This window comes from Heteronotia binoei, chromosome 10, assembly GCF_032191835.1.
Source record: "Heteronotia binoei isolate CCM8104 ecotype False Entrance Well chromosome 10, APGP_CSIRO_Hbin_v1, whole genome shotgun sequence".
NCBI lineage: Eukaryota > Metazoa > Chordata > Lepidosauria > Squamata > Gekkonidae > Heteronotia > Heteronotia binoei.
The window spans coordinates 93,664,812-93,680,824 of NC_083232.1; the positions used below are offsets into that span (position 1 = coordinate 93,664,812).

General features: G+C 49.3%; 1 protein-coding gene across 2 annotated transcripts in view; it reads right to left on the reverse strand.

Moving 5' to 3' along the window:
• DDC (dopa decarboxylase) overlaps positions 1 to 16,013 on the reverse strand; it is a 59,901-nt gene that overhangs the window by 30,695 nt on the left and 13,193 nt on the right. For both annotated transcript variants that reach the window (XM_060247784.1, XM_060247783.1), the window contains exons 4-6: positions 14,929 to 15,048; positions 10,577 to 10,711; positions 3,766 to 3,909 (exon numbers count right to left, since the gene is read on the reverse strand). In XM_060247784.1, coding sequence (XP_060103767.1) covers positions 3,766 to 3,909; positions 10,577 to 10,711; positions 14,929 to 15,048 — 399 coding nt within the window. The remainder of the gene's footprint in view (positions 1 to 3,765; positions 3,910 to 10,576; positions 10,712 to 14,928; positions 15,049 to 16,013) is intronic.

Genomic DNA, 16,013 nt, shown 5'->3' on the forward strand with positions numbered 1-16,013 from the left:
AGCTTGAAGTTCTCCCAGAACGCGGGTGGCCAAACTTGCTTCATGGAAGAGCCACATAGAATAAACATCAGATGTTTGAGAGAAGGAAGGAGGGAAGGAAGGAAAATAGATAAGGGGAGGCAGGAGGGAGAGAGAGGTGGAAAGAAAGCAACTTCAAATGCATTTTCCAAGCCGCCAGCTGGCTTGGCTTGGAGAAGCCATTAAAAGAGTCAAATGCCTTCTAGTCGGCCAACGGGCTGGTGGGGGGCTTCAAGAGCCACACAATACGTGTGAAAGAGTCGCCCGTGGCTCCTGAGCCACAGTTTGGCCACCCCTGTCAGTGAGGGCCCATCGCTGGACAGAGTGAGCACCGTTGCATCCTAAGTCGAGCCGCCAACCTCCAGGGGCCTGAAGTTCTCCCAGAATTACAGCTCATCTCCAGACTACGGAGATCCGTTAGGGCTGCCTGGTCCAACTCAGGAAATATCTGGGGACTTTGGGGGCGGAGCCAGGAACCAGGGCGGGACAAGCACAATTGAACTCCCAAGGGAGTGCTGGCCATCACATTTAAAGGGACCGCACGCCTTTTAAATGCTTTCACTCCATTTGGAAATAATGAAGGATGGGGGCGCCTTCTTTGGGGGCTCATAGGATTGAACTCCCTGGTCCAATCATTTTGAAACTTGGGGGGAGGGCTGAGGAGTGGCAGTGTATGCTACGCTGAAATTTTGGTGCCTCTACCTAAAAAAAACAGCCCTCCCAGAGCCCCAGATACCCACAGATCAATTCTCCATTACCCTATGGAATCAGTTTCCACAGGGTATAATGGAATGCCCAGCAGACATTTCCCTCCCCCCTGCCGCTTTCTGATAACCCTGAAGTGGGGGGGGGGGGCTCCAAGCCGGGGGATCCCCTGACCCCGACTGGGGATTGGCAACCCTAAACTCAGTGCCCCTGGAGAACACGGCAGCTTCCGAATCGTAGCATTTACCATAAGCAAGAATTGGATGTATTGCTTAATTCCATTCTGACACGTAACTTTTATGTGCTTAAAATGGCTGCAAAGGTTGCCAGGTCTGACTCAAGAAATATCTGGGGATTTTGGGGGTGGAGCCAGAAGCGAGGATGTGACAAGCACAATTGAACTCTGAAGGGAGTTCTGGCCATCACATTTAATGGAACTGCACACTTTTTAAATGCCTTCCCTCCGTTGGAAATAATGAAGGATAGGGGCACCTTCTTTTAGCGCTCACAGAATTGGATCCCCTAGCCCAATCTTTTTGAAACTTGGGGGGTGTTTTGAGGAGAGGCACCGGATGCAATGCAGAAAATTTGGTGCCTCTGCCTCAAAACACACACACACCCCAGTCCCCAGATTCCCACAGATCAATTCCCCATTATACTCTGTGGGAATCAGTCTCCATAGAGTATAACCGAGTGCCCAGCAGACATTTCCCTCCCCACCCCTCATTTTCTCATGACCCTGAAGTGGGGGGAGGGCCTCCAAACTGGGGGATCCCCTGCCCCCACCTGGGGATTGGCAACCCTAGTAGTACTCCAAGCTGCTGCGTTTTCGCCAAATGGCAACCAAAGCTACGTCTCACTTCAATCCAGTCTTTTGAAAGAAGTTCTAGCAGCAATTGCGACTGTTGCGCTTTCCTGCCCCTTTTCAAGCTTGCCAGACTGACCAGGCAGAAGTCCTTATTCCTGCAAATCCGGACAAGGCAGGCAAATCAGCATGCTGCAGAATTAGCCCGGTTTGCCACTAAGCGGAAGGCTAACGTTACCTGCCTTAATCTGAGCTGACACCTTTCGGTAAACAAAGAGATGACTGGGCACAAATCGCAGGACTGTCCTGCTGACACTATAGGAGCCGTGAATTAGGTCATGCGAGGTCAAGGGAGGAGCAGACAGAAGAAGGAGGGACGGTGGCTCAGTGGTAGAGCATCTGCTTGGCAAGCAGAAGGTCCCAGGTTCAATCCCCGGCATCTCCAAAAAAGGGTCCAGGCAAATAGGTGTGAAAAACCTCAGCTTGAGACCCTGGAGAGCCGCTGCCAGTCTGAGAAGACAATACTGACTTTGATGGACTGAGGGTCTGATTCAGTATAAGGCAGCTTCATATGTTCAAGAAGAAGAAGATATTGGATTTATATCCCGCCCTCCACTCCAAAGAGTCTCAGAGCGGCTCACAATCTCCTTTACCTTCCTCCCCCACACCCTGTGAGGTGGGTGGGGCTGGAGAGGGCTCTCACAGCAGCTGCCCTTTCAAGGACAACCCCTGCCAGAGCTATGGCTGACCCAAGGCCATTCCAGCAGCTGCAAGTGGAGGAGTGGGGAATCAAACCCAGTTCTCCCAGATAAGAGTCCGCACACTTAACCACTACACCAAACTGGCTCTCCTTCAAGCTTGCCTATATTTTATACAAGAGCCTCAGGCCGCAGAGTGGTAAAGCTGCAGTACTGCAGTCGGAGCCCTCTGCTCATGACCTGAGTTCGATCCCGGTGGAAGCTGGGTTCAGGTAGCCGGCTCGAGGTTGACTCAGCCTTCCATCCTTCCGAGGTCAGTGAAATTAGGACTCAGCTTGCTGGGGGGGAAGCGTGGATGACTGGAGAAGGCAATGGCAAACCACCCCACTGTAAAAAGTCTGCCACGGAAACGTTGTGAAAGCAACGTCACCCCAGAGTCGGAAACGACTGGTGCTTGCACACGGGACCTTTCCTTTTTATATTTTATACATGGCTATTACCAATCCAGCCATTGCTCTTCTGCATCACATTGGATAATATCAGTACATTAGATGACCTCAATGGTTTCAAGAATGTTATCTTCTGCAAAATTCTTCTCTCTGTTTTCTAAGCTGCATTTGGGCCCAGTTCCATGGGATACATAGCATAGCGGAAAAGGTTTAACCAGGGCGGTTGTGTTTTGTTGTTTTTTTTAGCAGGAATGCACAGGATAGCAGTTCTGGCTGGCTTGGTGTCAGGGGGTGTGGCCTAATATGCAAATAAGTTCCAGCTGGGCTTTTTCTACAAAAAAAAAAAGCTCTGGGTTTAACCATCCACCCCTGCATGATTTGCCAGTCAATGCTGACCATACAGTGCTGTAATGATCTCTGGAAGAGGGAAAAAGACAGGCCATTTGCCTGTCTTTTTCTTTTCCAGGATTCCAACTGCATGGGGAGGCGGAATAATTTCAATTCATGAAACTGAACCAGAATGTAAAAGTTGTACTTCTTTCCCCATCCTGCCCCACATCTGGTTTGGATTGGGAGCCTGCCCCACAATTTGGCTTTAAAGAAGAAGAAGAATTGCAGATTTTTACCCCGCCCTTCTCCCTGAATCAGAGACTCAGAGTGGCTTACAATCTCCTGTATCTTCTCCCCCCACAACAGACACCCTGTGAGGTGGGTGGGGCTGAGAGAGGGCTCTCACAGCAGCTGCCCTTTCAAGGACAACCTCTGCCAGAGCTATGGCTGACCCAAGGCCATGCCAGCAGGTGCAAGTGGAGGAGTGGGGAATCAAACCCGGTTCTCCCAGATAAGAGTTGGCACACTTAACCACTACACCAACTGGCTCTTCCAACCACCCTTTCAAGGACAACTCCTGCAAGAGCTATGGCTGACTCAAGGCCATTCCAGCAGGTGCAAGTGGAGGAGTGGGGAATCAAACCCGGTTCTCCCAGATAAGAGTCCACACATTTAACCACTACACCAACCTGGCTCGCTTGAAGATGCAAGGAAGATCTAATTCTAGGCCTCTCAGCATCCTAAGACCGTCAGTACTTACAAAGAAGGGGATAAGACCCGCAGCTTTGTCTTGATCCAGAACTTTTCTTAGAGCCGATCCACGCACAGCAAACTTGTCATCGGTTGGGATCTCCTTGATCTTCACTCCAGCAATCAACCCAGCCTTTTCTACTGAAAAATGAGCCTACAAATGAACAGGAGGAACTTCATTCACTTTTTTTTTTTTTAAAGCAATCTTCACTCGTTTAAAAAAGAAAAATAAGCAATCTCCTGGAAACGCTCCTGCTTTTATTTCAACAAACAAAATCTTGGCGCGCCAACCCTTCGTGCATCATCATGGGAAGTGCTCTTCCGCTTGCCTCACCCTTCAGGTTCTCTCCCCTCTTCAACGTGGATTAAAGCAGAAGAGGATTTTAAGAATCAAATATGGATAACACAAGGCAAAAGGGCGTTTGTGAGGTCTCCAAGAAAAGGGGTGTCAAACATGCTACAAAGGGGCCGAATCAGGCCCCCGAGCAACTGGCTGTCATTTGCTTCCTTCTCCCTCTCTCTTGCTTCCTTCTGCGTCACAGCTTGCTTGCCCAATCACACAGGAGCTACAGAGCAAAGCCTCTGTTATCTCCATTAGCTGAAGCTCCTCCCTTGGGGAGGAAGGGGGGGGGAGGAGGGAGAGCTTGCTTTGCCAGGCTCTCTCCATCACACAGCAGAGGTACTGAGCCAAGCCTTTCTTCCGTCTGTTGGCTGAGGCTCCTCCCCCTCCTGGTCCTCTGGGGAAGGAAGGAAAGAGCCAGAGTTTCCGTTGCCTGGTTCCCTGGATCCCATGGGAGAAATGCAAAGAAAGCACCTTTAAGACCAACAAGTGCTAATGTTTTAAACATGTTTTAAGGGTTTTTTTAAATATGTAACTGTGTTTAAAATCTTTAATTGTGTTTGTCTGTGCCCTTTATAGAGTTTCTATCTCTGCTACCTAATCTTGAATGGGTACATACACGGCCCAGCCCAACAAGGTCTCATTTATTTCAGATCCGTCCCTCCTAACAAATGAGTTCGACAACCCTGTCCTAGAATCTAGCCTGATGTCTTAATTAGGGTATAAGTTATTTATTGTGAATAAATAACATAAATTAAGAAATATGCAAACTCTTTGCCATTTACTGTGCCAGTCAGTCTGGTCCCTTCTTGAACCTGATCCCTTCCTTGAGCCTGGATATCCTCCCCCCTCTCTTTTTAGATTATTGCGTCACCCAGCGATGAACTTAACGCAGGATGAAGCTCAGCAACCGGCAGCTCTGAAAGGTCAGAAATGTCTTAAGGCGAATCCTCCTGCAGACAGAACAATCCTCTGACCTTCAAGAGACATAAAGGGCTGTCCTTCCTCATTGAGGATCAATTATTTACAACCCAAAGAGGAGGGGCTGACGGGAAGCTACGTGCGATTGATTCACAGATGTGTGGTTGACTATCCCCACAAGCAGAGATTCACAGATTCCAACGAGACCAACAGAAGAGCTTTGTGGCTTCTTATTATTCATGGACTCGTTCTGTACTATTAAACCCTACTTGACCGCAGCCCCGTAGCCAGAAATGTTTGGGTGGGAGCCCAGGACATCAAAAAAAAATTGGGGGGGGGGGGGGGGCGTGGAGTCTTGGCTGCTGCTTCCAGCAGCCAGCCTCCGGGCCCCAGCTCTTTCTCTCTCACGCTCTTGGGGGTGGGAAGAGCCCAGGGAGAGCAGCGGCAGCAAAAACGGGGCTGCGGGGATAGTGGGGTAGGCAGGAAAGAGCCCGGGGAGAGCAGCAGTGGCAAAACCGGGGCTGCGGGGAGAGCTTGGGAGGCAGGGAGGAGTCCGGGAAGAGCAGCGGCAGCAAAAACGGGGCTGCGGGGATAGTGGGGTAGGCAGGAAAGAGCCCGGGGAGAGCAGCAGTGGCAAAACCGGGGCTGCGGGGAGAGCTTGGGAGGCAGGGAGGAGTCCGGGAAGAGCAGCGGCAGCGAAAATGGGGCTGCGGGGAGAGCGGGGGAGGCAGGGAAGAGCCTGGGGAGGGCAACGGTGGTGAGAATGGGGCTGGAGGGAGGCAGGAACAGGGTGGGAAGAGCCCAGGGAGAGTGGCGACAGTGACAAAAACGGGGCCGCAGGGAGAGCAGTGGGGAAAGGAGGGGCCACACCAGTGGAAGTGGGCCCCACCATGGCTATGGGCCTGCTTGACCGCTTTGTCATACCCCGTGGCATGGGCCCTAACAATATGCAGAAGGAAATGGTCAGTATTTGGGAGGGACACCAATGAGGAATAGCAGAGTTGTGACTTGAAAGCCGACACTGGCAAGACACCTTGGGATGTCTCTTGCCTTGAAAACCCCAGAGGACTGTCATGAGTGGAAGAAGAAGAAGAAGATGGAGGGGAAGAGGGGAAGGAGGAGAGAAGAAGAAGAAGCGGAAGAGGGAGAAGGAGGAGGAGAAGAAGAGGGAGGAGAAGAGGAGGAGGAGAAGAAGCAGAATAGGGAGGAGGAGGAGATGAAGAAGAAGAAGAAGAATCCTGACCCTAAGGAGGAGAAAGGAAAAGTTAGTTCCTTGAAAGTGGGTCTCACATTTTCTTTCAATACTCAGCGGGTGGAAGGTTGCCAGGACTGCCTCGGAAATTGCTGGAAATTTTCCGGAGGGCCCTGAAGAGGGTGGAGTTGGGGGATAATGTGATATCACTTCTGGATGATGTTCTAGGAATTTCCCTTAGGAAAGCAACACTCTTGCATTTTGGTCAAAACTCTATGGTTACCATAAAGTTTTGGCCAAAATGCTAGAACGTCACCGTGTGATGTGCCCAGCATCACCGCATGATGTCACTTCCACATGATTTCATCACACTGATGATGTTGACACAGGAAGGGGTGGTTTGGGCATGGGGCTTCCTCTGTTCGCCAGCCATGGATTGGAGTCCCTGAAATTGGGGGGAACCCACACCCTAATCTTCTCCCATATGTTCCTCCTGACTCTCCCACCAATGAAATAAGCTTGTTTAGTGGGTACATAATAAAGGGCCTTTTCAGTGGTAGCCCCATTATTATGAAGCAACCTACCAGAGAAGTACACCTGGCTCCCTCATTGTCAATCTTTAGGAGGCTGTTGAAGATTGTTTTATTTAGGACAACATTTGCTTACATTTTCTAGCAATCGTGAATTGTGATTTAAAATTTTGGCTTTTATTTTATCCATGTTGTAAGCAGCCTTGAGCTCTGTAAGGAAGAAAGGCAGTTAATAAACGTGCTAAATATATAAACAGGGTCATGCATCACCTCATGCCCTGAGATGCTTTGTGGTTGGCTCCATCTCCAATTTTAGGATTTTGTTGTTGTTGAATCATTTGTTCAATATGTTGCCAGCAGCAACATTCACTGATATCTGAAGCACAGCAATGGGTTCCATTTCCTTAATATGTGGAGATCAGATCTGATTAGTTGCCAGGCAACTGGGAGGAGGGTTGCGGGGAGCAGTGTCCCAGCAGAAAAAAAAAAAGAATAATAAGGCCTTGTCTACTTACAGGAAGTTCTTACCATAGCGCTCCTGGCAATTCCTAGAGCAGCCCAGAAGTGACAAAGTGTCGCTCTAGGAATTCCCAGAAACTCTATGGTAAAACAAGGGGGCATGGCAACCCTAGGTGTGATAATCTTCCTTGCTAGTCGGTCTCCTGATGGGGGTGGAAGATTCCCTGCCCTGCCCCTTGTTTCCCACCACCATTCAGAATGGAAGCAGGAGAACATTTTTAAAAGCCTGGCCATTGGCCAATGTTATGATGTCACTGTCAGGAAAAACCTAGAAATAGCCAGTCACCTCTAGGAATCACCAGAAATTCTGTGGTTTTACTGGCAATTCCGATGGAGGTATAGTATCACTTCTGTTTTCCCTCCTGGAAGTGACATCAGGCAACTGTTGAAAGCCCCCCCCCCATGTCCCCACTTCTCCCCCCATCTCCGGCTGGGTGTCAGTCTTGATCTTCCCTAATCCAGATTTTCACTTTTGTTCTGCATTTCAGATTAAAACCCTTGCTTGTATTGACCCAGGATTCAGTCTCAGTTATTAATGCTTGAAGACCAACAGGTCATAAACATACAAAATAATTACATTAATATAGACAGGGCCTTTTTTGAGCAGGGACGCACAGGAACGCAGTTCCGGCTGGCTTGGTGTGTCAGGGGTTTGTGGCCTAATATGCAAATGAGTTCCCGTTGGGCTTCTACAAAAAAAGCCCCGCGCGAAACAATGGTGCTGTCAGGGGGTGTGGCCTAATATGCAAATGAGTTCCTGCTGGGCCTCTTCTACAGAAAAGCCCTGCGTGGAACAATGGTGCTGTCAGGGGGTGTGGTCTAAATGCAAATGAGTTCCTGCCGGGGTTCTTCTACAAAAAAAGCCCTGTGTGAAACAACAGTGATGTCAGGGGTGTGGCCTAATATGCAAATGAGTTCCTGCTGGGCCTCTTCTACAAAAAAAGCCCTGTGTGAAGCAATGTTGATGTCAGGTTTTTTTACACACAAAAGAAAGCCCTGAATATAGAGACAATACACAGAAATGGACCCATGTCTTGTATTCATGTCCTTTGCTTTCAAGCAGTTGATTTAACATTCGCCGCAAAAATTGAAAATATTTGAAATTAAAGAAAAAGGTTTAGCTATTGGAAAAGATCAAACCGTGTCCTCAGATGCTGCAAAACCGGGGCTGGGGGGTGGGGGTGGGGCAGGATTTAAAAGATTTCAACAAGAACCCACAAAAGAAACACTTCCACCGTCTGGCTGACATTTAGATAAGAAAATGTCAGCTTTGCTGGAAGAAGCCACAGTCCCCAGCTTCATCAGGTGGGATTAGTGATTCCCCACCCCGAAAAGGTCCAAGTGCAGGGTCCCGTTGGCTTTAGCTGAAGTTCGACATTTCCCCTGATCCTAGCCTTGCTGAGACTTTGCATGCAAGGCTGGCTGCTAAATGCTAATCGTGTTGAAGGAGATAAGATTGCTTTGATACAAAACAGCGGCCAGTTGACATAAAACAATACTCGATAAAATACTGGTGCCTGCAGACATGTTACTGGCTGTCTAGAGTTGCCAAAAACAAGCCCTACTCCAGGGGTGTCAAACTCATTTGTTATGAGGGCTGGATCTGACATAAATGAGACCTTGTCGGGCCAGGCTGGGCCCTGTTGGGCTGGGCCGTGTGCCTGTTTTAAGATTAGGTAGCAGATATATGTACATTTTAAAGGACACAGACAAACACGAGTAAAGATTTTTTTTAAAAAAAAAATTAAAACATTCTTAAAACATTAGCACTTGTTAGTCTTAAAGGTGCCTTCTTTATATCTCTCTGGTACAGTCCAGGGAAATGGGCAAAGGAAGCTCTGGCTCTTTCCTTCCTTCCCCAGGGGACCAGGAGGGGGAGGAGCCTCAGCCAATGGAGAAAACAGAGGCTTTGCTCTGTAGCTCCTGCGCGATTGAGCAAGCCTTGTAAAGCAAGCTGAGATGCAGAAGGAAGCAAGAGAGAGGGAGAAGGAAATAGACAAGAACCAGTTGCACGGAGGCCTGATAGGAGCCCTCCGGGGGCCTAATTCGGCCCACAGGCTGCATGTTTGACACCCCTACCCTACCCCATGGGAATAATATTGTGCTAACAGACATCATCAGGAGGTGAGCATGTCTGAAATATCATCTTCTCTTTTTTAATTAACTAGACTTTTGGATACAAAGTAAAGAACAACCTCCATCTGATGTTAGTCCAGACAACTGACTTGGATAAAGCAAAGTGAGCAGCTTCTTTGCATCTTAGACATGTGGGACTGCCTTGCAAAGATACAAGGGAAGTTCCAGGGGCAACAGTGGTACTGAAGACTCAAAGATTGCTCACGCAAATGAAGGTTCACTCATAAAGAGGAGGAGAAGGAAGAAGATGACGAAGAAGAAGAAGAAGAAGAAGTGGAATAAGGAGGAGGAGAAGAAAAAGAAGAAGTGGAAGAAGAAGTAGAAGAGGGAGGAAGAGGAGGAGGAGAAGCAGAAGAGGGAGGAGGAAGAGGAGGAGGAGAACAAGAAGTGGAAGAAGGAGAAGAAGAAGTGGAAGAGGGAAGAAGAGGAGATGGAGGAGAAGAAGAAGAAATTGGATTTATATCTCTCCCTTCACTCTGAATCTAAGAGTCTCATAAGGGCTTACAATCTCCTCTACCTTCCTCCCCCACAACAGACACCGTGTTCAGTAGGTGGCGCTGAGAGAGCTCTCACAGAAACTGCCCTTTCAAGGCCATTCCAGCAGCTGACCCCAGGCCATTCCAGCAGCTGCAAGTGGAGGAGTGGGGAATCAAACCTGGTTCTCCCAGATAAGAGTCTGTGCGCTTAACCATTACACCAAACTGGCTCTCAGTGAGAGGAATGAGCAAGAGGGAGACACCAACAAGTATCTCTGAGGAAAATATTCCATAACCAGAGTGCCACAACAAGGTCTACCGTTGGTGCTCCCGATCACCCTATTAAAAAGCGGATTTATGCAGGGAAATGCAGATATGCTGATCCCAGTTGCGATCAGGAGAGTTGACAATTCTCCTGCTAGAAATGTCTGCTCCTCTATTGCCTCACGCTCTTTTCAAACTGTTGCTGAGCAACTCACATGGATAAAGCACATTCTACACTGATTTCCTCCATGGACTTCATACCTGGTGGCGATCGTAGCCAAGCATGGAGCTCTGGATTCACGGTTCCTTCGCTTCCATGCTTATTTTTGTGCTAGTGCATTTCTGACTGATTACCCCTGTGCTATGCCGGCTTGCTGAGATATTTTCACTTCATGAGTACAACCGTTCTCCACATCCATGCTCCAGCGAGCAGCGGTACTCACTTGGTCAGATGTATAAGCCACCAAGCGGCTAATGACGTCTCCTTGAGTCAGGTCTCTCTTTTCCGACTGGACTCGGTGGATCACTTTGGTTCTAGCCGCGAGCAGCGCGACCAAGGTGGCCTCACTGGCTGTGCTCTGTGGTGAAGAAGAGAGACGTTCAGTGACGTGCAGGCCATAAGCCAATGGAGAATGTCTCCAGACATAAAATTTATCTATTGCATGATGGGAACAAGCTGAAGATTTAGGACTGTTTCGGAGCGATAGGTTGCCGGCAGCGTTCCCGCTAAGCTGAGTTAGTGTGAGCTAGCTCACCGCTTTTTAGCCTCTGGCGCACACATTTTTTGTCTTCGCTCAGGAAAAAATGGCCCCGAAAGCAAACTAATTGATGCAGTAGCTCTCGACTTTAATGCCAGTAGCTCACGAAGCAGAATTTTTGCTCACGAGACTCCACAGCTTAGAGGAAGTCTTGGATAGCAGCTTAGGGAAAATCCTGGAGATTTGGGGATGCGCCCTTGGTAGGGTTGCCAAGTCCAATTCAAGAAATATCTGGGGACTTTGGGGGTGGAACCAGGAGACCTTGGGGATGGAGCCAGGGGCAAGGTTGTGACAAGCATCATTGAACTGCAGAGGGAGTTCTGGCCGTCACATTTAAAGGGACCACACACCATTTAAATGCCTTCCCTCCAGTGGAAATAATGAAGGATAGGGACACCTTCTTTTGGGGCTCATAGAATTGGACCCCCTGGTCCAGTCTTTTTGAAACTTGGAGGGTGTCTTGAAGAAAGGCACCAGATGCTATGCTGAAACTTGGTGCCTCGGACTACCTCAAAAAACAGCCCCACCAGAGCCCCAGATACCCGCAGATCAATTCACCATCGGTCTCCATAGGGGATAATGGCGTGCCCAGCAGACATTTCCCTCTCCCCCCCCCCCTTGCTTTCTGATGACCCTGAGGCAGGGAGATGGCCTCTAAACCGGGGGCAACAACCCTAACCCTTGGGGTATTGGGGCAGGGGAAGGAGAGGGGTATAATGCCATAAAGTCCACCCTCCAAAGCAGCCATTTTCTCTAGGGATATCTCTGTAGTGCAGAGAGCAGTTATAATTCCAGTTGTTCTAATGGGCTCCGGCACCTCTTTTTCTACGAAATCACCCCGGCCCGTTGAATTCCGTTAGACAGGTGCTTTAAGGTAACTCACTGAAGTCAAAATAACAAAGAACCAATAATAAGCTAACTCCGCCCCCCCCCCCCCAAAAAAAAACCTACGAGGTGCCCAGACGAGAAAGTTGGTTTTCAGGACACACATGGTTGGTTTTCAGACGAGAAAGTTGGTTTTCAGGACACACATGCGAAGTGAGCTAGCTATGATCCTTTCCTCTTCACTGCAAGCAAACAAAGGTTGCCATGGTGAGGTGATGCCAAGAGCTGGCAGAAATGATTGGCGAAAACAGCTCCTTGGCGTCGCCACAGCCTGGAGCTGAAAATTTCCTTCCATATTTTTCAAAAGAAAAAGTTTCAAGCATCGCCTTTGAACCGGCAATAAAGGGCTTTGTATCGATCCTGTCTTTCAAAGGTAATTAAGAGCCAATTTCCACAGGCCGGTGCCACGATATTCGTCGGGTGTTCAATTTAGGAATGACTGACAGCCTAATAGAAAGCCCGTCTCGCTTGTGTCCTTTCCATGTTTTTATCATTACAGTTAAAAGCGGGAGGAACGAGACTGCAGATTGCCTTATTTTCACCGGCGGCACAGGCGCCCTCCCCCCACCCGCCAGGCCCTAAACAGAACAATTATTGGTGTCTTCCACAATTAGGGAGGATAGAAAACTTGAGAGAGGCAATTTTTCCAGATGGTAAACAGACACAGTTTCCTATTGTCGACAGCACCGGGTTGGTACTCTCCAAGATGAAGCAAATGGCCGCTTTAGCACCAGAGGTGAAAACACGTCTGTCCGACCCAAGGCAGCGTTTCAGTTGTTCCAGATTCTTAAAATAAATGTTAAGCTTCCTTGACAATAAATGGGCATGACATTCTGAACCGAGCCAATCGTTTTTAAAAAACCACGGGCCACAATCCAACCCAGAAGTTAAGCACTTTTAAATCTATTGATTTCAGTAGGCTAGCGTGGAGCAGCTTGAGCGCATCCCAAACCATCCGGACACCCTGGACACAACGAAGTGGTCTGGTGGACTCCCACCTCCCAAGTGTGTGTGTCTGATTGAGAGCCTGGCAAAGCAAGCTCTTCCTCCCCCACTTCCTCCCCGAGGAGGAGCCTCAGGCAATGGAGAAAATAGAGGTCTTGCTCTGTAGCTCCTGTGCGATTGAGCGAGCCTGGCAAAGCAAGCTGTGATGCAGAAGGAAGCAAGAGGGAGGGAGGAGGAAGCAGATGACAGCCAGTCGCTCAGGGGCCTGATAGGAGCCCTCCGGGGGCCTGATTTGGCCCCCGGAATGCATGTTTGACACCCCTGGCTTAGAGGGGATGTTAATATTCTGAGAAAAATCTGCCCCGAGACATTAAAAAGGTAAAGGTAGTCCTCTGTGCAAGCACCAGTCGTTTCAGACTCTGGGGTGATGTCGCATCACAATGTTTTCATGGCAGACTTTTTTAATGGGGTGGTTTGCCATTGCCTTCCCCAGTCATCTACACTTTCCCCCCAGCAAGCTGGGTCCTCATTTTACCGACCTCGGAAGGATGGAAGGCTGAGTCAACCTGGAGCCAACTACCTGAACCCAGCTTCCTTCGGGATCGAACTCAGGTTGTGAGCAGAGCTTAGGACTGCAATACTGCAGCTTTATCACTCTACACCATGGGGCTCTTGTGTGTGTGTGTGTGTGTGTTGTTCAGTCGCACAGTCAAGTCCAACTCTTTGCAACCCCATGGACAAAGTTACGCCAGGCCCACCATCCTCCGAAGTCTGCTCAAATTCGTATTTGTTACATTAGTATCGCTGTGCAGCCATCTCAACTTTTGCTGTCTCCTTCTTCTTTTGCCTTCTGTCTTTCCCAGCATCAGGGTCTTCTCCAGGGAGTGCTCCCTTCTCATTGGGTGGCCAAAGTATTGGAGCTTCAGTTTCAGCATCTGACCTTCCAGGGAACAGTCTGGGTTGATTTCCCTTAGGACTGACTGATTGGATCTTCTTGCAGTCCAAGGGACTCTCAAGAGTCTTCTCCAGCACCATATCTCAAAAGCATCTATTCTTCTGCGCTCGGCCTTCCTTATGGTCCAGCTCTCACAGCCATACATTACTACTGGGAATACCATCGCTTTGACTATACAGACTTTTGTCGGCAGGGTGATGTCTCTCATAAGAATATAAGAGAAGCCATGTTGGATCAGGCCAATGGCCCCTCCAGTCCAACACTCTGTGTCACAGAAGAACATAAGAGAAGCCATGTTGGATCAGGCCAATGGCCCATCCAGTCCAACACTCTGTGTCACAGAAGAACATAAGAGAAGCCATGTTGGATCAGGCCAATGGCCCATCCAGTCCAACACTCTGTGTCACATAAGAACATAAGAGAAGCCATGTTGGATCAGGCCAATGGCCCCTCCAGTCCAACACTCTGTGTCACATAAGAACATAAGAGAAGCCATGTTGGATCAGGCCAATGGCCCATCCAGTCCAACACTCTGTGTCACATAAGAAAATAAGAGAAGCCATGTTGGATCAGGCCAATGGCCCCTCCAGTCCAACACTCTGTGTCACATAAGAACATAAGAGAAGCCATGTTGGATCAGGCCAGTGGCCCCTCCAGTCCAACACTCTGTGTCACATAAGAACATAAGAGAAGCCATGTTGGATCAGGCCAACGGCCCATCAAGTCCAACACTCTGTGTCACATAAGAACATAAGAGAAGCCATGTTGGATCAGGCCAGTGGCCCCTCCAGTCCAACACTCTGTGTCACATAAGAACATAAGAGAAGCCATGTTGGATCAGGCCAGTGGCCCATCCAGTCCAACACTCTGTGTCACAGAAGAACATAAGAGAAGCCATGCTGGATCAGCCCAATGGCCCATCCAGTCCAACACTCTGTGTCACATAAGAACATAAGAGAAGCCATGTTGGATCAGGCCAACGGCCCATCAAGTCCAACACTCTGTGTCACACAGTGGCAAAAAATGTTATATACACACATACACTGTGGCTAATAGCCACTGATGGACCTGTGCTCCATATTTTTATCTAACCCCCTCTTGAAGGTGGCTATACTTGTGGCCGCCACCACCTCCTGTGGCAGTGAATTCCACATGTTAATCACCCTTTGGGTGAAGAAGGACTTCCTTTTATCCGTTTTATCTCTCTCTCTCTCTCTGTCTCTCTCTCTCTCTATATAAAATTCTAGCCTACCTGAATCACGCCACCACCCTCTCCGTCCTTCCCAGCCAAAAACTGTGGAGGCAGATTGATCATCTTTCCCAGCCAATCCAGCATTACTGTCTCCAGTTCTGTGCACGCCGGGCTGGACGCCTAGAAAGGAAACAGAAAAACACTGAAATAATCAAAAGAATGATATAATCCCAAATGATTGGGAGGGGGGGGGGGTTGCATTCTCATTTTCCTCGCTTGTAAGTTCCTGTTTCTTGAGCGGGGGGGGGGGGGGCGGGGGGGTCAGCACCTGTTTTGCTCCCCCTTGTGGTTGATTTGATATTTCACCAGTTTACGGCCAGGATATCTCCCTGCAGATTTGAACACGTGCAGAGCAGAAAAACATCCTGAAGAAACAAGAATACACCCAGGGCTTTTTTTTTTTTTTTGTATCAGGGACTCCTTAGCATATTAGGCTACACCCAGCAGTGGCTTGAGGTGGAACAGCACCCTAGGAACCGCGCCCCGCTCCCTCCAAAAGCAGAGGGGAGCAGCTGCACGCCTTCGCCATGGAGCACACTGTGAGGCCACCCTAGCTCCACCCCTCTGTCTGACACAGCCGGCAGAGTGACGGCCAGCCTCACGGTGTGCTCTGCAGCGCAGGCGCGTGGCTCCCCTCCGACAGCTTTCGCTGGTATTTCCCTCGCCAGGGAGGCGAGGGTGGATGGGAGGGCCATTCCAGCACCCTACTGGGGCTCACACCATCGCCCTTGCCTGGGCTGCCTAGTGAAAGGGCCGGCACTGGCTACACCCTGCTGATGTAGCCAGTCCTCCAAGCGCTTACAGGGTTCTTTTTACAGGGACCACACACCTTTGAAATGTCTTCCTTCCATAGGAAATCATGAAGGATAGGGGCACTTTCTTTTGGGGCTCCTAGAATTGGACCCCCTGGTCCAATCCTTTTGAAACATAGAAATGCTATGCTGCAAATTTGCTGCCTCTATCTCAAAAAACAACACCCCCCCCCCACCCGAGGCCCCGATACCACAGATCCATTCTCCATTATACCCTATGGCAGGGGTGGCCAACGGTAGCTCTCCAGATGTTTTTTGCCTACAATTCCCATC